The 21,496-nt window shown below is 45.3% G+C and overlaps 2 protein-coding genes across 6 annotated transcripts in view; both read left to right on the top strand.

Moving 5' to 3' along the window:
- The window catches only part of WIPF2 (WAS/WASL interacting protein family member 2), a 39,116-nt gene extending 38,773 nt beyond the window's left edge, over positions 1-343 (top strand). For all 4 annotated transcript variants that reach the window (XM_060133517.1, XM_060133515.1, XM_060133514.1 and 1 more), the window contains one exon: positions 205-343. In XM_060133517.1, the coding sequence (XP_059989500.1) occupies positions 205-245 (41 nt within the window). In that variant the 3' untranslated portion in view covers positions 246-343. The remainder of the gene's footprint in view (positions 1-204) is intronic.
- CDC6 (cell division cycle 6) lies at positions 300-19,780 on the top strand. 2 transcript variants are annotated; one of them, XM_060133511.1, is made up of 12 exons: positions 300-547; positions 8,712-8,902; positions 9,750-10,031; positions 10,156-10,355; positions 10,607-10,782; positions 11,420-11,526; positions 12,294-12,433; positions 13,281-13,381; positions 14,551-14,615; positions 17,555-17,757; positions 18,427-18,567; positions 18,872-19,780. In XM_060133511.1, the coding sequence occupies exons 1-12, from the start codon at positions 300-302 to the stop codon at positions 18,959-18,961; spliced, it is 1,944 nt and encodes a 647-aa protein (XP_059989494.1). In that variant the 3' UTR covers positions 18,962-19,780. The 2 variants fall into 2 exon arrangements, with proteins under 2 accessions (XP_059989494.1, XP_059989495.1); XM_060133512.1 differs by lacking the exon at positions 300-547 and adding an exon at positions 7,742-7,938.
- The last annotated feature ends 1,716 nt before the right edge of the window (positions 19,781-21,496 follow it).

The following is a 21,496-nucleotide window of genomic DNA, read 5'->3' on the forward strand; positions in this document are numbered from 1 at the left end:
TTGCATAGGCTGTAGAATTGGTGTGTGCTTTTCTTAGCTTAAAATTTGCTTCTCCTTGTCTGCATTTTCTTAGACAACGAAGCCTTGTCCCAGATTTTAAAGGTTAGCTTGAAGAGCCTGTCTGTCTCTCATTTTAGGAATGTTTGAGTTATTCAGGGTCTGGTGGGTGACCTTGCGTATGTGGTTTTTATTTATTTTTTTCAGCTGCCCGTGGAGCCCCACCTCTGCCGCCCATTCTCAGGTGAAGCCTGGCTTGGTCCTGTTCCTCAGGAAAAGGATGGACCCTCTCCTCTTCTCAGATGGTCCCTTCCATTCTCCCTGAAACCTGCATGACAGCTCCTAACGTGTTTCTCCAGTGCAACCAACCTCGAGACTCCAAGCGTCCACCCAGCTCACCTCCATCTATGCATCTCGTCTCTGGACTTGGTGACCGGACTCTTTATATTGACAGTAGGGTCTCAAACCCTGCATCCATCCCTCCTCTTGCAAGCCCTGCTGGCCAGATGAGGAGAAAGATTCCATGTCTCCTGCTTTCCTCTGGGGAAAGGTGCCTTGTTGTGATGAATGAACTCATTGTCGGGGCGGGGTGGAGAATGGTACTCCTACCTTCTCCTACCCACTGTGGGGGGAGCTTGGTGGGTATATTATATTTCATCATTTTAGGAGGCTGGCATGGCCAGGACTTCTGGGGGTAGGCATTTTTAGTGAAATGGGAAAGGAGTTTGCAGAGAAGTGATCTGTTTTAAAGGTCAAGTTTAGAGCATGGGCAAGGAAGTGGGTCTGCTTTATTTTTAGGGGTATTTTGGCTTTGCCCTCACCCCACCCCACGCTTATACCCAGAAATAGGTTGGATATAAACACTAAATACTAATCAGTTGAACTAAACATCTAATAAAAAGAGAGGGTGAAGTAAACTGGGGGTCCTTTTAGAGCTAGTCAGTTCCTCTGCGTCACAGGGACCAGGAGCCATGTGAGCCCTCTGGGGCTCCCTGCTCCATTTCTTCAGGTGCTGAGGCTGAGGGATGTTTTTCCTCCTCTCACCACCTATCCCCTCAAGAGAAAAGTCCCTTTCATTCATTCATTATGGATTCAGAAACCCCCAAAACCTCTAGTGAGAGATAGGAAGATAGGACCTTGGCCTTGGCCTTAACCTTGACCTTGAGGCTGCCTCAGTCTTCTCTGCTTGGCCCTGAAGGCCACTGGCCCTTTCATCCCTGTTCAGAAACTTCAGCCCCTGATGGGTGCTCCAGGATGACGAAGAAGGGAAGGGTGAAGCACCTTGTGGAAGGGACCAGCTCTGCGGGCTGTGAATGGCTTTAACTGAGGCCCACTCGTTGTGAAGTTCATAGCCCATCTGAGTGAGCAGGCTCTTCCTGTTCCCTTCTGCACCACTCAACCCCAAGACTGCAGGGGTTAGCACAGCAGAGTAGAGAAGGGTGAGGAAGCTTATGGGGGTAGTCAAAGATTCCTCTGCCAAAAGCACAAGGACTTTGGTGCGGTGTGCCTCAGTCCAGTTGATCTTCCCTGGCAGCCAGCAATATGTTGTTTTGTCTTCCAGGTCCTAGTTAAAGAGCACAGAGAAAATGAAGGTTCCCAGTCTAGGTAGGAACTGAGCTTGGATCGTGGTGCAGGGACTTCCCCTTCTCCAACAGCATGATGGAGCTCCTGGGCTCCACATCCAGCTGGTTTGGTTTGCTAAAGCTCTTGTCAAGTGCAGAGGCTGCTCAAAGCTTGAAGTGAGAGCAAAGGAGCTTTCATCAGATACATCACAGGCTTAAACTGTCCTAGGGACCTTTCCTATCTGTTGGATCACAGATGAAGGATCTGTACATGGTGCCCAGTGAAACCCAAGTGCTCCCAGTGCTAGATGAGAGAGCTCTCAACTTGGGTTATTTATCTGGGGTCTGCGATCCTTTGCCATCCCCTGGACCATATTGACTGTTGGGGCAAACCATGATTAGGTCTGTGACCACGGTTTTTCTAATCATTCTTTATTTATCATTCTTATTTTCAAATCTGTTAGCAGTTACCTCCCAGCAGTATCCCCCCAGCATCCTGAAGCCAGTGGAGCTTAGAGAGAGGATGTTAGTGGAGGGAAAAGGACAAAGTACAAGACTTGATACTGCAGCAGAGTTCCAGGGTAGATGCTGACCCCAGTTACTGAACTTGGACTGTGAAGTCTTCCCATTTATTTTTGAAATGGGAGTTGATGCCTTTTGTACAATGTTATCAAAGCGTATCTCTTTTCCCCTCACTCCTCAAACATAGAGCATCGAAATGAGCATCACACGTAAAAGCCAAACCCCAGCTTTTCACTGGGGCTACTATCTTCCTCCCGTATGACCTGCTGCCCCTCATATTCCCCAGCATTTGGACTGTGTCACGTGGGTATTGACTGTATTTTCATTTTCTTGGCCTCATGGAAAAAGGCCTGGGACTAGATCTAGTCAGATGGATTTTCTTCTTCAGAGCATGTTGATGACACAGTACCTATTTAAATGTCTTTGCCTTATACCCTATTTGGTCCCTGTGTTAATAACAGATTTATTATCATGTATATTTACTATTGATGAATGGGAATGTGAGCCTCATAGTTACTGATCTATTTTGTATGCTGTAAAAAGCTTGTAATATAGGTTTGAGGTGGGCTGGCTACAAGAGCACTAAAACTTCTCACCTTTTAAACTGCTCTTTTTATCTGCTTGTGGGAATGTCATCTCTTCAGTGGAAGATTGGGTGGTCTCATGTTGAGGCTGTTGCCCAGTCCCATTAACCCCCTTATCCCTTCCTAGAAGGAAGAGACATTGCCCAACTAGGCATCAAAGAAGCTGTGTTAAAAGCCCTCGTGTGGGTTTGGTTTTATGATGTTTTTCTCGGGTGGGAAAAACTTCATAGTTGTTTCTTACCGCCCTTTCTGGGAAGCAGGCCAGTGGTCTGCAGGTTTTTAAATGAGCTAGATGCCCCTCTCCCCGTCTCCTCTGGTCCCCAGACCTGGATCGCAGCACTGTGGTGCTCCAGGTGTGGTTTGCTCTATCGTGGGGGTTTCCTCCAGCTGCAGAGGCCCAGCGTTTTCCCAGCTGGGCCCGCAGAGTGAGAGCACTTAGGGGCTATCCCACCCAACAGACAAGAGGCTCCCGTCTCCAAAACTTCATCCCAGCCCTCTGAACTGGCAAAGGCAAGGAGACTAGCCACTGACCATTGCCCTGGGGGCATCCCCTCACCCCATAGCTTCCCCTCTTGAAACCTAAATTTACCTCCAGGGAGAGGTGAGATAAAATTGTAAATAGACTTGCTACAGAGCAACTCAGGGTTGGGGTGTGTTTTAATTCTCCTGATCACTTGAAATAATCTGTAGGCTGAGTGCTTATGGGAGTGGGGGTGAAGTGTGACTCCAGGGTCCTTCCCTTCTGCAGAGCTCTGGGTGGAGTAGAGGGCATCTGAGGCCCTTTGGTGGCACTACACTGAGCTGTCTGTTCTGGAAACCCAACCTGCAATCAACTGCAAATCAGATTCCTCACATTCCAGTTGTAGTCTTTCTTTCCCTGTTGAATCTCAGTCCCTGGCTGTACGTGGTCAGGGTGGCTTTCTGTGAGCCACCCTACTTTAGGGAATGGGAGGCATTACAACTCTGCCTTCGAGACTCGTCTCTTAAAAGCAAAGTGAAGCAAAACTACAACCACCTTCAAAACACATACAGAAAAAAAAAGGATAATTTTAACCAAAGGAAGGGTTTGGTTCCATTCAACTCCACATTCATTGTGCCTTTACTTGTGTTAGATTTCTGTGCTTTCTTCCTCTCTCCCTCTTTGAAGCAATTAAAATCTTCCTTGATAACTGCTGTTTCCTTCTTTCTCCTCTTGTCTGACAACTTAGTGGGTTCCCTCTCTAATGGTCTTAAATCTCATTCCACTGGTGGCAGCGGGGCCGAGCCTTCTCTTCTCACGTCTAACCCTTGTCCTTTTCCACGGCGACCAGCATGGGAGCCATCGTCAACACTGAATAAAAGACTAGAGTGACGTGCGTGAAGAGTGTATGTATGTATGTGTGCGTCCATCTTTGTCTGCATGTGGATTGGTTTCTTTTCTTCTAAAAAATAATTTATTGTATGATTTATTTTGGAGTTGTTTCTGATTACGGGGCTCCCTCTCCCAATTAGCATTGATTTCTTTACCCCCTTCTACAGTGTATAATCCGGTCTCAGGTTGGATTCTTTGGTACATTTCTTTCTTCTGGATGCCGTGCAGTTTAATTAAACCTTGCTTAAAAACAAAAGCAAAAAACCTGAAAACTGTGTAGTCTTGTCTGGAATACCACCACAAGTGGTGGCATAGAAGAGAGAAAATCAGTTGCCTCCGGTTAGGGTACTGGTTTGACTCCAGATCCTCTGAGAAAGTAGAAATACTAACTTGGGCAGAAGCATCTGCAGCTTCCTCGGAGTTTTCTCTCCTCCCCTCCTGCTGTGTTTTGAAAGTCACAGTTCCAGTTAGCCAGGCTGACTGGGTGATTCTGATAGAGTTGGTCATTATTTATATTTGCCACCTAACTCCCCTTTGCCCATGATTCCAGGGAACTCAGGAGACCCCCTGGCCTTGTGTCCTTTCCTTATATCCCTAATGCTTCTTTCCACCTGTGTGTGTGGTAGATTCTCACACTGAAGTGTGAAGAAAAGGTGAGGGCAGAACACGCAGACTGTGTCTGTTTTTATGTGGGTGTTGCCTTTTTTTCTTCACTGCTTAAGTTGAAATCTTAGCTGGCTTTCTTGAACTTTGACTGTAGGTGTCAGAATTGAACCAGACATTCTCTGCTTACTGTGGTCAGCTGACATAATCACCACTAAGATTTAATGAGCTTAATCTACACTTTCATCACTAGCAAAGGTCTTGAAATTATTTCCTGTACTGGTTCATAATAGGTGTGTGTATGAGGCACTCTCACACAGTTTGATATAAAAACCTATGAGGGTGCGGGAGCGAGGGGAAAAAAGGGCCTCCTTTCATTTTCATCCATATTTGCCAGGTTGGCTGAATTCCTGATTCTTTGACCCATCATTGTTATTAATATGATTAATAAACTACCTATTTATTGATTTAATTGTTCCTCCTGTGACTTTGAATAGCCCTCAAATAGAGTTTGCCTAGATGACTCTCAACTTGCTAACCCTATAAGCTTTCTCCGTCCTATTGGGATGGTATTGCTAGTCTGTGTACGTGTGCACGTGCCCGCCAGTGCACGCACGCACGCACACAGACACACATAAGGATGCCGGACAGGTCCTTCCTGTGTCATTTGGTCCCTTCCTCCATGACACCGTGTATGGATTAGCAAGTGATAAGGACACTAGTTTGCCCACCTTAATTATTACCAAGACATAGCCGCTTATGGTGAATGTGCCTCTTTAAGTATTTTCTGGCCCAGCCCAGCCACTAACTGCAACTTACTGCAAGGAAGCTACCTGTCTCTGACTTCCTATTACTCTGCAGACAGAGGTAAGAGAACTAAAATGTCAACCTCAGGATCCTAACCACCCCAGAGGATAACTATGGGGAAATGCTTCATCTTTGACATCACTGGAGCCCAGTCTGGATTGTTTTTACACATAATTGAATTGATTCTCCACTCCTAGGTTTAGGGGTGTGAGATTTAAAGGACTGTATGCTGTCTGACCACAAAAAAATGTTCAAGCAAAAGATGGATATCCACTTGGAAGGAATGTCCTTTCCATTCATTGAGCAAGCGTTGATTGCGTATTTTACTCTGTGCCAGGCACCGACAATATGAAGATGAATAGGACATGGTCTTTGCCTCCAAGGAGCTCAGAGTCTAGCAGAAGACTTCAGGACAGCCACCAAGGGAAACCTATGCGGGGCATTAAAGGCTTTATGGTAATTAGCCAGGGCAGGAGGATGGTGACTGGCATTCCAGACATAGGAAACGGCAAGGACAAGGCACAGAAGCGAGAAACAGTATGATGGTCTGCTCATCATGTTACTGGAGTAGTGAAAAGAGAAAACTTCAACTAGGTAACCTTTTAGAGAACTTTCAATCTGGACGTTCTGTGATTCTCTGCCTGCTTCCACAATAGTCACTTATTCTTGTAGGCTTTTCTTGGACTGGTGCTATATTTCCTGGTGAATGCTTTCATAGGCTCCAATATGCACGTTAAGTACTCATGGCTTCCTCTGCCCCCTCTGTCCCACTGTAACTGAGGTAGTTGTTCACCACCATCCCTTAAAAGCTGGCTGGGCACTTGTTACTACCATTTCTGGTTATGAAGGACAAGTTTTAGGTGTCCAGGTTATAAAAATAAATATGAACAGTGAAAGTTGCTTCTTTCTAGGTTCTGTTCCCCTGTTAAGAGATCAGAAATACCAGCTGGTAAAAAAGTCTCCATTCTGTGGTAGCGCTTTCTCCATTCGTGGCAGCCTACGCTCTTCACTCTTGTAGTTTTCAGCTCCTAGAAAGCCTTCCCCAGATGTGCTCCTTCGCCATCTCTCCCTCTAAAACCTGCATCTGTCTATTCCCCCTCGGTATGTTTTAAGTGGTCAGGAGTTTTATTCCTGTTAGACTTCCTGAGTTTGAATGCCAGTTCTTCCACTTACTAGTTGTGTGACCTTGGGCAGATTTACTCAACCTCTCTATTTCAGTCTTCTCATTTGTGAAATGGAAATAATTCCAACTTCATGGGGGTGCCTGTGAGAATTAATAAGGTGATATAGGTAAAATACCAGAGCTCAGCCCCTGGCATACACAAGCACTCAATATTGGTTTTTATCTCCTATATGAATGAACTACAATTAAGTTGATTGTATTATTGTTTCCCTATTTCTCGGCTTGCTCTATTTCATTTGATATTGAAGGATGACAGATACATGCTTACCATCACCTAGAATTGGATTTGGGTTTTTAGTGGAACCTGGGTTGTTAGCATTGGAAGCTGGCCTGTAAATTACTGCTTTAATTTATATTTTTCATTAAAAGTTCAGATTGCCACTCCATCTGTAGTGGTCTTCTCTGGCCCTGAAACCCTTGTATTTAGCCATAAAAAAAATATATTTTAAAATTAAGGGGCCATAATCCTCTCCACTCCCCACATTGTGTGGATTAATGGGATTAATGATAGGAAGGTGCACAGAATATCGTATTCTTATCTTTAACAAAATAAAAGCAAAGGCCTGGCCCTTTTTCTCACCCTTGAAACACAAATCAGGGAGATACTGTGATGAAGTGCAGTGTATTTATGTATGTATGTATAACTTTACAAAGAAACATTGCTTTTGGTTGTCAGGAAATGGACCTAGGCCCTTCGAGGCCACCAAAATTCTGTGACCTCTAACTAACCCTCGGCACATTTGCTTTGTGTCTTGCAGTGTTGGGCATTAGATATGTAAAGCGCCTAGCATCATACCTCGCACCCAGAACCGTCCAAATAATGGCAGGTATTATGTAGTAGCTCTCTGAAAATATAGTCCATTAGGGTAAGGAAAAAATGGGTATGTGCAGCAGTGAGAAGGTATTGAAGGAAGGGCGTGGGAATACAGTCGCGAGCGGCAAAGACTACAGCTCCCGCCGGGCCTCACTCAGTCGGCCCCGGCGCAAGCGCGCATCTTTCCGCCGAGGCCCCGGATGTAGACTGCCCCTACGGCTCGGTGGGCGTGGCCTCGTGGTGGCGCTGAGACCTGAGGCTCTCTTATTGGTTGTGCGCCTTCCCGCTTGATTGGTTGTGAAGGAGGGGGCTGGGGCCAAGGCGTGCGGCGCTCTGGCGACACCCAATCAGAAACGTGGCCGGGCTTTGGCGGGAGGCGGGAAAGCTGCGGCTGTCCAGATTTGGCGCGAGCGCGTCTGGGCTTTCCGGCTGACGGTGTGGTGTTTGTCCAGGATCCTGTCGTGGACAGTCCCTTTAGTTTTCTGTGGGAGACGTGAGAAGGCGCCGGCACTGAGGTGACGCAGCACTGTGAGGTGGAAAGGAGAGGAGGCCCGAGTCCTGGGGGGCGGCGGAGTTGGGTGAGGGGCTAGGGCGAGGACCGCGGGTTCCGTAAGAGGAGGAGAGCTCAGATCGCGGGAGGGTGAGAAGGTCGGGGTAGGGAAGGGAGACGTGCGCCCTCGGAGTGCTCTGGCAGTTGTGTTGAGTGCGGCAGGAGGGAGACGTTCCCCGAGCATCTGGGGCTATGTGGGGCCGAGAGTTGGGTAGAGCGGGGATTGAGTGCGGAGTGAGGGCTTGAGGAAGCCTGTAAATGTGGGAGGCTGCTGGGCTAAGCTGGTGTTAACGATGTACCCCGTGCCTGGAGCCAGGGGGGTAGAAGTACTATGGACGCCAATTAAGATCAACTTGTTATTGTACGTCTCGAGTGGTTAAAAATTGGGGCTCTGGAGCCAGAATGCCTGGTCTTATATCCTGCTTTGCCGTGACGTTGGGCCTCTCTGCCTCTGTTTTTTTATCATTAAGATAAGGATAATAGTACCTACCTCTAAGGTGGTTGTAAAACTTAAAGGAGTTAATACCTAAAATGTTTATGACAGCCTTTTACTCGTAGTAGGTGGTGTTCGCTATTGTTGCATAGATTCGGATATGAAGCAAAATTAAATGCTAAAATATTGTTACAACATAATCTACTTATGAAATGAATTTCGATCTTCAGTATAAGTTACATGTTAGTTGTTTTTCTTCACTTTTACATATTGACTGGCTGTCCTGTTCTCTTTTTTGTACGCAGCTGTGTTGCCGTCATGCCTCAAACCCGCTCCCAGTCACAGGCTACAATCAGTTTTCCAAAAAAGAAACAGCCTCGGACATTGGACAAAGCTAAAAACTCCAGTGACACCAAACTAGAACTGACAAATGTCCAGGTCATACCCCGTTCTCCTTGTGCAAATATTCTGCCTCTTAGCCCCAGAAAACGTCTGGGTAAGCTATCCATTATCTGAGTACAACTTTTTGACTGGTAGCTCTCGACCTGTCTTTCTCAATAATAAGATGCCTTTGAAACAGCTTTCTGAGTTCAGTTAAGACCACTCTGTTCCCTTTGGTTATTTTCAGAATGGTTGCTAAGTGCTTACTGAACTTCAGAGGTAAGCTACTTACTGAGATCACTTTCCGAACTACTTAATAGGTCTGATCTTCAGTTCCGTAATACTGAACTTGGTTCTGTCAGTGTTTTAAACGACCTTGCAGTTAGTTATATAGTATTTTGAAACTTGCCTCGTTAGTTGTGAAATTAAGAAAAACAGGTGACAATTCTTGTTTTAGAGCAGTGGTTGGTAATCCTTTCTTTTTCTTTCCTTTTTTTTTTAAAATTATTTTTTGTTTGTTTTTTCCTTTCTTGTTTTAGATCATCTGTTTTTAATGAGGGGTGATTTGGTAGGATCTGGAGACATTTTTAGTTGTCATAACTGAGGGGGTGATACTGATATAGTGAATAAAGGCTGGGAATGCTGCTCAATATTCTACAGTGCACAGGACAGTCCCCCACAATGAAAAATTACTTGGTCCAAGATATCAATGGTGCCAAGGTTGGGAAACCCTGTTTTAGAGCAATCCTAGAATTTCATCCCATTAAAACCTCTACCAAATAGTAAGACTCAGTGGTGCCATCTGGTGGCCACTATTTGCTTCTGGATGAGAGGCATTTTATTTTGGTGGTTCTGACCATGATAGAAATTCATCCCCCTTTTTGGGGGGGATGCAGAGATCTTTCCAAGTCCTTTTACTATCTACTGCTATGAATGACCACATTTTGATTTTAATGTTTCAGGTGACGACAACCTGTGTAACACTCCCCGTTTACCTCCCTGTTCTCCACCAAAGCAAAGCAAGAAAGAAAATGGTCCCCCTCGCTCACGTACATCTAAGGGGCGCAGATTGGTATTTGACAATCAGCTGACAATGGAGTCTCCTAGCAAAAGAGAACAAGCCAGACTTCACCAAAACAAAATATGTTCCTCAGTTCCAAAAGGTCAAGACATCGCAACAAATTCTGAGCAGAGATGTCCACTGGAGAAAGAATCTGCATGCCTGAGACTTCTCAAGCAAGAAGGTTGGTTCTTACATGGCAACTGTTAGTGCAGCCTCATAAACATGGCTGGTGATTCCAAGTGAAACCTGGTGGGTCTTCTCAGTCACCTCTGTTGTGTCTAATTGTCCTTTCATGTCTGGCACAGGTACTTGCTACCAGCAAGCAAAGCAGGTCCTGACTACAGCTGTCCCAGATCAGCTGCCTGCCAGGGAAAAGGAGATGGATGTCATCAGGAATTTCCTGAGGGAGCACATCTGTGGGAAGAAAGCTGGAAGTCTTTATCTTTCTGGTGCTCCTGGAACTGGAAAAACTGCCTGCTTAAGCCGAATTCTGCAAGACCTCAAGGTACATTGAGAGTCTGAATTATGATGCTCTTGCCAAAATGACACTTGGTTATCAAGGGTTAAGAAAAAGTAGAAGTGCTTAGGGCACTGCAGTTCTCCCCAAAATAAGACATTTTTAATATCTCTGTCTAAATCTTTCCAAATGAAAGTGGACCTTATTCTCTTGTATGCTGTTAACTCTTCAAAGACACTTCAGGTTCCATCAAACCTTTATCTGAGGCCAAAATAACTCGCATGTTTGCATTTTTCTAGAAGGAACTGAAAAGCTTTAAAACTATCATGCTGAATTGCATGTCCTTGAGGAGTGCCCAGGCTGTATTCCCAGCCATTGCTCAGGAGATTTGTCAGGAAGAAGTATCCAGGCCAGCTGGGAAGGACATAATGAGGAAACTGGAAAACCATATGACTGCGGAGAAGGGCCCCATGATGTAAGCATTGCTCTGCTGCATGTTGCTCTGTGAAAATCTGCAGGATCCATTGCCCACAAACTCACATTCTCGTCTCTTGAATGTATCAGTTTGCTCATAAAAAGAACATTTCCTATATTTTCTCTCTGAGGGGTAGTTACATAAGCTTAAAGGGAAAGAAGAAAAGAAAAAACAAAAGCCTCCTAATTTTAAATTGGGGGAAAATGTTTTTAAACTAATTACTTGAAAAACCTGTATGTTACTTTCTGGTGATGATGGGGGGTATCATCATAACAGTGACTGGAGGTGGACAGATTATGATCTTCAAACTGGTCTTTTTTTTTTTTTTTTTTTTTTTTGCGGTACGCGGGCCTCTCACTGTTGTGGCCTCTCCCGTTGCGGAGCACAGGCTCCCGACGCGCAGGCTCAGCGGCCATGGCTCACAGGCCCAGCCGCTCCACGGCATGTGGGATCTTCCCGGACCGGGGCACGAACCTGTGTCCCCTGCATCGGCAGGCGGACTCTCAACCACTGCGCCACCAGGGAAGCCCTTCAAACTGGTCTTAGCTGTAGGAATGTGACCTAGTGTCAGCCCAGATCAAACAGATTGGAGAGTTGAGGTGAACATGGATACTAATTGTTTCTCTTTTTTTTGTAGTGTGTTGGTGTTGGACGAGATGGATCAGCTGGACAGCAGAGGGCAGGATGTACTGTACACACTGTTTGAATGGCCATGGCTAAGCAATTCTCGGTTGGTGCTGATTGGTTAGTGCTCTGTTGTTTATGTTACATGGTGGTTCTAAAGACCTTTTTCTAATCTCTTCAGTTTATTCATCACATATTTTGTTTTGTTTTGTTTTTTGGCTGTGCCATGCAGCTTGCGGGATCTTAGTTCCCCGACGAGGGATTTAACCTGGGCCCCAGCAGTGAAAATGCCGAGTCCTAACCACTGGACTACCAGGGAATTCCCTTATCAACTATTATTTGATCTTACACCAGCTTTCTGCTTTCTTACCAAAATAAGAAAGTTACTATAAGATAATAGGAACCTTAATCTAAGTCAAGTCAACTTTGTTAACTCTGGATAGAAATGACATAATGCTGCATTTCAGAGACAATTGATTTTGGGAGTATCTGATCCTGCTTATAATTGAACAATTCTAAACGTAACTCAAAAAGAGCATTCTTCGATGATTATACACATCTTATCTAATGGGTATTGAGGGTGGGGGTGGGGGAAAGTGCGAAGCAACTGTTGGAATGCTGGATTATAACTGGAAATTTTATTCAGTTTTTTGGTGGGTGTTTTTTTGTTTTTTTAATATTTATTTATTTGGCTGCACTGGGTCTTAGTTGCAGCGTGCGGGATCTAGTTCCCTGACCAGGGATCAAACCCGGGCCCCTGCATTGGGAGCGTGGAGTCTTAACCACTGGACCACCAGGGAAGTCCCTTATTCAGCTTTCAGAGGGTTTGGTTTTCCTTTTACGATGATTTGACCAATGATGCTTAGTGTCATTTATCTCCTCCTCAGGTATTGCTAATACCCTGGATCTCACAGACAGAATCCTGCCAAGGCTTCAAGCTAGAGAAAAATGTAAGCCACGGCTGTTGAACTTCCCACCTTATACCAAAAATCAGATAGCCACTATCCTGCAGGATCGACTTAATCAGGTGAGTGCCAAGCATTGTACCAAGCTGAGTGTTCCTTGTATCACCTGTGAAGGTGGTTCAAAAATATTTTGCTTTGATTGCATTACTAAACAGGGAGTTCCTATAGCCCATTCATTTTTATATGAATTTCTACTCTTGGCTCCATTTTAGATGCCTTAGTGTTGGAATAAAAAGAGTTAGAGGAGTCACCCAAATGCTTCTCTAATGGCCTTTTAAAATAGGACCCATGGGGACTTCCCTGGTGGCGCAGTGGTTAAGAATCCGCCTGCCAATGCAGGGAACACGGGTTCGAGCCCTGGTCTGGGAAGATCCCACATGCTGTGGAGCAACTAAGCCCAAGCGCCACAACTACTGAGCCTGCGCTCTAGAGCCCGCGAGCTACAACTACTGAACCCGCGTGCCACAACTACTGAAGCCTGAGTGCCTAGAGCCTGTGCTCCACAACAAGAGAATCCACCTCAGTGAGAAGCCCGCCCACCACGACGAAGAGTAGCCCCCGCTCACCGCAGCTAGAGAAAGCCCGTGCGCAGCAACGAAGACCCAACACAGCCCTAAATAAATAAATAAATTTATAAAATAGGACCTATGAAAACACTTTCTCTATTGGAAATGACCAAATAGGTTTTAGTTTAGTTTAGTTTTGCTAATTTGAGTTTCAAGTGCTTTTTTTTCCCTTTGTGAATCTCTACCACATTCCTACAAAATGCTTAAATGTATGAAATCCCCATTTACTTCTAAGCAGAAAAGGCGTCTTAGACCCTAAAGGTTGGTCAATCAAGTCTGGGACCTAAATTGCAGAGGGGAAGTCTTATAGTTCAAACTGTCATCTTCTATGTCTTGTTCAAAGGCATCTAAAGATCAGGTCCTGGACAATGCTGCCATTCAGTTCTGTGCCCGCAAAGTCTCTGCTGTTTCGGGAGATGTTCGCAAAGCGCTAGATGTTTGCAGGTGAGTTATGGCACTGTTGGCTGCTTTTATTAAAAAAAAGAAATGCTGTTAATTGTCTCATGTAACTCAAGTGAGTGTGGCTTAAGAGGCTCCATTCTGCCACTTTTTACGCTCAGAAAGGAGGACTTGTTTCTCAGTGGGGAGCTCTGCATTTCCACCGTGTTAATGTCTGAAACATTATCAGTCCATTACCTACAGAGGGAGAAACAAATGAGGTGTTGCTGGCACTCCCTGTGGTGATTATAGATTGGTTAATTACATTTGTATTAAAAAAGACTCCAGTTTACTTTTCCATTAGCTAGTCTCAAGCAGGTTTATTTATGGACCTGAACCATCTTTGCCTTTAGACATTTTTTTCCCTTCCTTTGCTTTTGTGAGCACCCCTTCCTCCAGTTGGTGGTCCCCCACAGTTGTACTCCAGACCTCTCTCTCCCTTCCCATCCCCCGGCCCCTCCTGCTGGGGAAAGCCTCTGTGCTGACTGATGAAATTTCTTCCTTCCCAGTAGGGACGCTTGGTCCATTAAAATGATACTTGCTGTGTTGGCCCGCTGGTCCAACTTCCCCCTACTGCGATGCAGAAGATCCAGGTCTGGCTTATGGCTTCCTGTGGGCAAAGTACTTTGGAGAGAGCAGTGGGAGAGTAAGCTCTTCCTATTGCTAGATGGTGTCATCCTGGATTTGAAAGTTTCCCCTAGTCAGCGAACTACTTGGGTAAAGACTGCAACTATGAGCAAGAGTCAAGTAGGCCAGTGTGGTTCTAGCCTACACATATCCTGTGCGGAGATAACTGAGGACCCTCCTCTTAGGTCTGGTGTGTATGGGCGGTACTGGCTCTCTTAGTCAAGCACCCACACTACGTGTCCTCTCTCCCATCCATGACAGGTTTTCCTTGTTCAAAATGTTATCATTGGCTCAGTGTACGATGACTTACTTGGCCTCTGTAATAGGAAACCATGTAGTGTTGAAGTTTCTCAGATTCCCTGGTCCATGAATTATTTCAAGGCAATTAAGTCCCCTGGAGCTGAGACATAACCCAGTTTTGTCTGGGGGCTTTAAAGTTATAAGACATGTTGCTTTTTGTTAATGTGCCTGTTTTTGAGCTTTGGTGGTTTGGTGTGGTGTTTGGTTTGGCTCAGCCTAAATTAATTTTAGAAATTTTTTTTTTACAGGAGAGCTATTGAAATTGTAGAGTCAGATGTCAAAAGCCAGACTATCCTCAAACCACTGTCTGAATGTGAGTAGTTTATCTCCTTTTTGTCTTCCTTTATAATTGGAAGCTTAACTTCTCTGAGGAAAGAGAGAGCTGAAATGAGCATAGTTAAATCCACAGTTAAATCCACACTCACCCATTTGTGTACGGGTGTCGTGTTTTTCATCAATTTCATCCACTTTATTTCCATCTTGCCTGCCAGTGCTATAATCCATGTGTTACTGGAAATGAGTTCTCCAGGGTGTTACATGAATGGTTGGGACAGAGTCAGTTTTCTTTCCAAGCTCTAGGAATGAAAACTAGACAGTAAGGTTGGATCAGCTTCTCTCTGGGTACTTACGTTGAGTGCACTTTACGTCTCAACATAGGTGAAAGCAAAGCCTGGGAAGTAAGAGAGTCAGACAGGAAAGAATTGTGTTCAACTTGAGATATCACAAGCCTTTAAACAAGTCTAGGAGGGTGGAGGTACAAAGATAGTATTGCTATGGTAAACTGCAGCCGTTTACAAAAATGACAAAATTAATTTTCCTTTCCTTCAACCTTGTTCTCTTAGCTATGGCAGATGTAAAATGTCCATGAACTACATATCTTGTGTTTAATATCCACTCTTAATCTTTAGAAACAGGACAGTCTGATTTGATTGTTTCTTCCTTCACTCCTGCACTGGTTGAGTGTTACTAAAATTGTTTCTAGCACCGTAGTTCCACAGAAAACTCTTTTTTTTATTAACTTGTTGAAAGAAAATTAATAAAAGTATTTCAGAATTAGCCAAACCTAGTGCTTAGACTGATAGGTAATATTTGCCAATGTATAGACTAGATACTGGTTTCTCTTCAACTTTTCACATTATTCCCTTTTTTCCCTTACCAATAACATTTAGGCTTATCAGTGGACCCTGTGAGCACCGCCTACACACATACAACTAAAAGGGGTTGTGAACTCCTGTCATAAATTATTAATCTAATTCCTGTCTTTTGACCTCTGGTAGGTGTGGTTAGCTTTTTACAGGCTCCGGACGCGCAGGCCCAGTGGCCATGGCTCATGGGCCCAGCCGCTCCGCGGCACGCGGGATCCTCCCAGACCGGGGCACGAACCCGTGTCCCCTGCATCGGCAGGCGGACTCAACTACTGAGCCACCAGGGAAGTCCCGGTGTGGTTAGCTTTTAATGGCTCTAGAAAGCTATAGGGAGACTGACTTGAAATAAATATAAGAGAACACTCTCCAATAAATAGCACTAACTGGGCTTTGACACAGTGTGGGTACACCAGTGTTGAAGATACTCAGACACAAGCTGGATAGGTGACCACTTTTTTTTTTTTTTTTTTTTTTTTTTTTGCTGTACGCGGGCCTCTCACTGCTGTGGCCTCTCCCGTTGCGGAGCACAGGCTCCGGATGCACAGGCTCAGCGGCCATGGCTCACGGGCCCAGCTGCTCCGCGGCATGTGGGATCTTCCCGGACCGGGGCATGAACCCGCGTCCCCTGCATGAGCAGGCGGCCTCTCAACCACTGCGCCACCAGGGAAGCCCAGTGACCACTTTTTGGGATTGTTTTGAAGAGACTCAGCTGTTGTTAGGGAGCGAGACTAGACCTCTAAATTCCTCTCAACTTTAAGATTCTGCTTGTTTGATCGCTGATCTCCAGTTTCTCCATGATGATTAGTCCTCGGTGGCATCCCATTTGTGATCATGAAATAGAAGCAAACTCTTGTGAGACAACTGACCTGGTCTCAGGAAGTAACTTTAGGCAAAGGTTGTTACAGAGCAAATCGCTCCCCTGTCTTGCGATTCCTGCGTCCAAACAATGAGGCCACAATCCTCCGAAGCTTGTTGGCAGTTTCCCAACCTCCAGACTCTGAGATGGTGCTATCTGCTAAGATATCCAGTGACATTTTCTCAAGTGTTGCTCTCCTGGAGATCAGCTTGGGCAAATGAACCCAACCTCAGAGGTCATTTGGGGAGGCTATCTAGAGGACTTAGGTAGGATTGTCCACGTTTAGCCACTCTTTTTTTGATGTGGACCATTTTTAAAGTCTTTATTGAATTTGTTACAATATTGCTTCTGTTTTACGTTTTGGTTTTTTGGCCGTGAGGCCTGTGGGATCTTAGTTCCCCAACCAGGGATCGAACACGCACCCCCTGCATTGGAAGGTGAAGTCTTAACCACTGGACCGCCAGGGAAGTCCCCTAGCCACTCATTTGATTTGAAATATTAGGTAATTTTTTGAGCCTTTAAAAATGACCAGGGACTTCCCTGGTGGCACAGTGGTTAAGCATCTGCCTGCCAATGCAGGGGACACAGGTTCGAGTCCTGGCCCGGGAAGGATCCCACATGCCGCGGAGCAACTAAGCCTGTGCACCACAACTACTGAGCCTGTACTCTAGAGCCCACGAGCCACAACTCTGGAAACCGGTGTGCCTAGAGCCCGTGCTCTGCAACAAGAGAAGCCACCGCAATGAGAAACGCCCGCCCCACAACAAAGAGTAGCCCGTGCTCGCCGCAACGAGAAAAATCCTGCTCGCAGCAACAAAGACCCAACGCAGCCAAAACTAAATAAATGAATTAAAAAAAAAAAAAGACCAGGCCCAGCCATCTTTGTTTCAAGGTTCTATCCTTTGCCTTTGAGATATTAGGAACCTTCCAAGCAAGGCTGAGTACATTGGTTCTCTGTCTGGTCCTTATTCTTTCATGAGGTGGATTTTGTCTCTCTGACATTAAATTGCACTCTACAGGATAAAATAGCTCACTGTTCTGCCCAGAAGAAGGATAACTGTACTTTCCAAGTCATGTCACACTTTGGCATCTTTCTAAGGATCACATTTTGTCTCATCCTTTGGCTTCTAGTTACAGAATTGGAACTTCTGCTTTGCTCTTGAATTTCCTTCTGTTAAAACTTAATATCATCTGTCTCAATACCCACAATATTTAAAAAATCTAATTAAGCTTGATTTATTTACTTTATAGGTAAATCACCCTCTGAGTCACTGGTTCCCAAGCAGGTTGGTGTTATTCACATATCACAAGTCATTTCGGAAGTTGATGGAAACAGAATGACTTTGAGCCAAGAAGGAGCACAAGATTCCTTCCCTCTTCAGCAGAAGATCTTGGTCTGCTCTTTGCTGCTCTTGACCAGGCAGCTGAAAACCAAAGAGGTCACTCTGGGGAAGGTTAGTTGGGAATCTCAGCAGATGGAGCTGGGGTGGAGATGAGAATCTGCTTTGCAGAGCAGATATTTTCCAAAAGGCCTATCACGCTCCAGCTGATGTGAATTAAAAATGGATTTTAACAGTAAGAATAAGTACTGGTATCATGTAAAAGGCAGCTGACTTTATTTCCCTTGGGTTGTGGTTGAGACTTTACCATTAATCTTCTCCCCTTTATTTCTGCCTCTCCCTATGAAATATATAAAGCCCCTTTCTTGCATTACAGTATAGGTTTTTGGCAGTATCTCCAAAATGCCTTTTCAAGGATTTCATTGAAAAGGGAGAGAATTAGGGTATTCAGATAACTATTTTGCAAACCCAGATTCACATTCTTTTAAAAGATTACAGGGTTACAAGAGATATGACTTTTGGGCTTCCCTGGTGGCACAGTGGTTGAGAGTCCGCCTGCCGATGCAGGGGACACGGGTTTGTGCCCTGGTCTGGGAAGATCCCACACGCCGCGGAGCGGCTGGGCCCGTGAGCCATGGCCGCTGGGACTGCGCGTCCGGAGCCTGTGCTCCACGGCCGGAGAGGCCACAGCAGTGACAGGCCCGCGTACCGCAAAAAAAAAAAAAAAAAAAAAAAAAAGATATGACCTTTAAGCAACATTTGTTCTCCCTTGTTTCCTCTCAGTTATATGAAGCCTATAGTAACGTCTGTCGCAAACAGCAGGTGGCAGCTGTGGACCAGTCAGAGTGTTTGTCACTTTCAGGGCTTTTGGAGGCCAGAGGCATTTTCGGATTAAAGAAAAACAAGGAAACGCGTTTCGCAAAGGTACAACGAACTGCTTCTTTGTGACATTGCTTTTAACTGTCCTGCTTTGGCGAGCTTATCTTTTGCTAAAGTAAAGATTCAAAAATGACCACAATTAGATAAACAATTTTTTTGTTAGGTAGGGTTTAAGGTGTGTGAAGATAGGGCTGTAGTATGAATGAGATTTTTTATTTTTTCGGGCTATTGCAAAAGCAGTGTTTAACTTGCTTGCCTCTTGTGAGACAAGTTTAATACGGTAGAAGTTTGTGTAATAAAAACTGCTTTTGTGAGTTCTCCACCATGAAAAGTGCTTTTCTCTTTGCAGGTGTCTCTGAAGATTGAAGAGAAGGAAATAGAGCATGCTCTGAAGGACAAAGCTTTAGTTGGAAATATCTTAGCTACTGGATTGCCTTAAATTCTTTTCTTTTATACTAATACTCTGCCTAAAAGTATCTGGCTGGCATTTGGAGAGGGATGGAATCTTCATTTTATTACTTTATATACACTTAGGTCTGAAAGCAAACATGACCTTTTTTACTTAAAACTGATAAAATTTAAGCTATAAATTCGTGAATATTAGCACAGAATTATTTATCTTTGGGTCTTATTATGTTTATGCATTAAAAACTACCAAGTAGACCCTTTTTAATTACATTCACTGCCTCTACCTCTAGTGTGCCTCTAACAACATGCTTGCAAGTATACAGACTTAGGCTGTGGAAAGTTTATATATTTATCTCTGTTTCCTCAAACATTGGTGTATTTTAAAGAATTTTTGGACTAGAGGAAGAAGAATGAAAAAGGGGTTGATCCAGGAAAATCAGCAAGTCCACGTGGAGATCTGGAGGACACTTTGATCAAAGAATGTCTTTCTGTTTGGAGTATACTGTGTTCATGTTGCACATACTTACACGTTGTGACTTTTTTTTTTTTGCGGTACGCGGGCCTCTCACTGTTGTGGCCTCTCCTGTTGCGGAGCACAGGCTCCGGATGCACAGGGTCAGCGGCCATGGCTCACGGGCCCAGCCGCTCCGCGGCATGTGGGACCCTCCCGGACCGGGGCACGAACCCGTGTCCCCTGCATCGGCAGGCGGACTCTCAACCACTGCGCCACCAGGAAGCCCCCACATTGTGACATGTTAAAGACTCATTGAGTGTCTTGGGCACTCCCAAGCTTGTGGAGGTGGTAAGGAGGATGTGACTACAGGCTGTGAATATATTTATTTTCAAGTTGCATTCTTTGTTTTCTTAAGCAGTCACATTTCAGGAGAGCTCAGACTTTCAGAAGGCAATGTGAAAATTGTGAAAATCCTCCCCAAACTGTCCCACTGTCCTGGCTGCCCTCAGATGAAGCCACTTGTTTCAAGATGCCTTCGTCTGGGGTTGGATTTTCAATGACACCTCATTTTCCCAGTCTTCTAGGTAAATGCATCCATACGGTTACTCACGTCTCCCCTCTCTTCTGGGTTTGGTTTCCAGTGGCATTAAATGGCAATTTGTGACGGGGACGCCAGAGGGCACCATTATAACACTGACTGCCTCGAAAGTGCAGGCATAGGGCTGGGGTAGTTTTGAGAGAAGGGGAAAAGAGAAACTTAAGTTTGCTTCATTTGGGAGGTTGCTGTACTTTTATAACTCGAGCAAATGCTTGGAATGCAAACCATGTGCGCTATGAATGGTCTGAGAGCCAGTGACCAAGTCTGCTGCTCCCTGAGCTCTTGTGCTTCCTCCCGCCTTCCCAACATGGCTTGGGTTTGAGAACTTGATATGTGTACAAATGATCTGTTGGCCACTGTTTCGTTCATGCTGCCCACTGTATCCTTGCAATGTGATCTGGTCTACAGCAGGTGGTATGGGATAGAAGGGCACACAGAGAGAGCCCTCTGAAATGAACACTACCCACCGGTGTGTGTAGCAGCGCATAGTCTATAGACAGGAGTCTGACTGTCTCACCGTCACACTCCTTTACTAGAGCATTCATTCCCTCTGAGAGCAATTTGTGAGGGGAGGACACAGTTCTATACCTAGAAGCTTGGAAAGTGTCTGGGGCTATAAGGGTTAACCAGCATAATTGCAGAGATTGTCCGAAGGCTGATGGAAAGCAGAGACTGAATGGGATTGAGAACAGATGCGGGGCTTGATTTAAATTACATTTTATTGGATGCTGCAGCCTTAAGAGACGTGACTGCTTTACAGTTTGTTTCCACACTGTGGGCAGCTGCTGTCTGTTCTGTGTCCACAGTAGGATCCTGCCCAAAAAGGAGCAGCCTCCCCACCTCGTTGTGTTGGAGGCTTGGCGCCTTCCTCTTAACTGCAGGGCTGGAGTCAGGAACATGGCTTGCCTCGCAGTGGGGCTGCTATGCATCCTCCATGGCTCTGAGCCAAGATCGCGTTTGCAGATTCAAAGGGGCCAAATTTCTTTCCCCTCTACCTCCTTTCTCTCCCTTTCCCCTGGTATTTGGAAATCAGGTTTTCTGTGTACTAGTTTGTTAGTTTCCTTTCCTTGCATTCTCCCCACACTGTCAATTTCTAGGTCATTGATGCTCTTAAGACTTCAGCAATTGGAGCAGGGTTGGTTCTATCAGTGATGCGTGAAGCTGACTTAGAGTCCCTGCTTGGCTTCCGCTGCCCTTGTGGGAGCAACACCTGATGCATGTTTGTCAGCGAGGTCTTCAGTGTGATTCAGACAGCTGGAGCAGACTGAGGGGGAAGAAAGTCCTTTTCTCACTGAAGCTGACAGCTCTGGGAAGGTGGTGGGATTTTTAAGGGGCTGGGCTGAGCCTGTGGTTACTTGTTTTTTGCCAGGAGCATAGGCTGTTTCACAGGGAGTAGTGGCAGAGATGCTGACCTACATTCTTCCTCTTGAAGGTGGTGGGCTGTGTGTCTGTATCCTGGTTTATTTATTTTTCTTCACAGTAGCAGATGAAGCTTCCATAGAGTGTTGGTGGGT

Source organism: Lagenorhynchus albirostris, chromosome 20, assembly GCF_949774975.1.
Source record: "Lagenorhynchus albirostris chromosome 20, mLagAlb1.1, whole genome shotgun sequence".
In the NCBI taxonomy this organism is placed as follows: Eukaryota; Metazoa; Chordata; class Mammalia; order Artiodactyla; family Delphinidae; genus Lagenorhynchus; species Lagenorhynchus albirostris.

What these genes read in the sequence shown, in the direction of transcription:
- CDC6 (XM_060133511.1), top strand. Translation starts at nt 300, where the DNA reads ATGGTCCCTTCCATTCTCCCTGAAACCTGCATGACAGCTCCTAACGTG. An exon ending in CTGCTTTCCTCTGGGGAAAG is followed by an intron (nt 548 to 8,711) that starts GTGCCTTGTTGT and finishes TTTTGTACGCAG; the next exon opens with CTGTGTTGCCGTCATGCCTC. An exon ending in CCTCAAACCACTGTCTGAAT is followed by an intron (nt 14,616 to 17,554) that starts GTGAGTAGTTTA and finishes TTTACTTTATAG; the next exon opens with GTAAATCACCCTCTGAGTCA.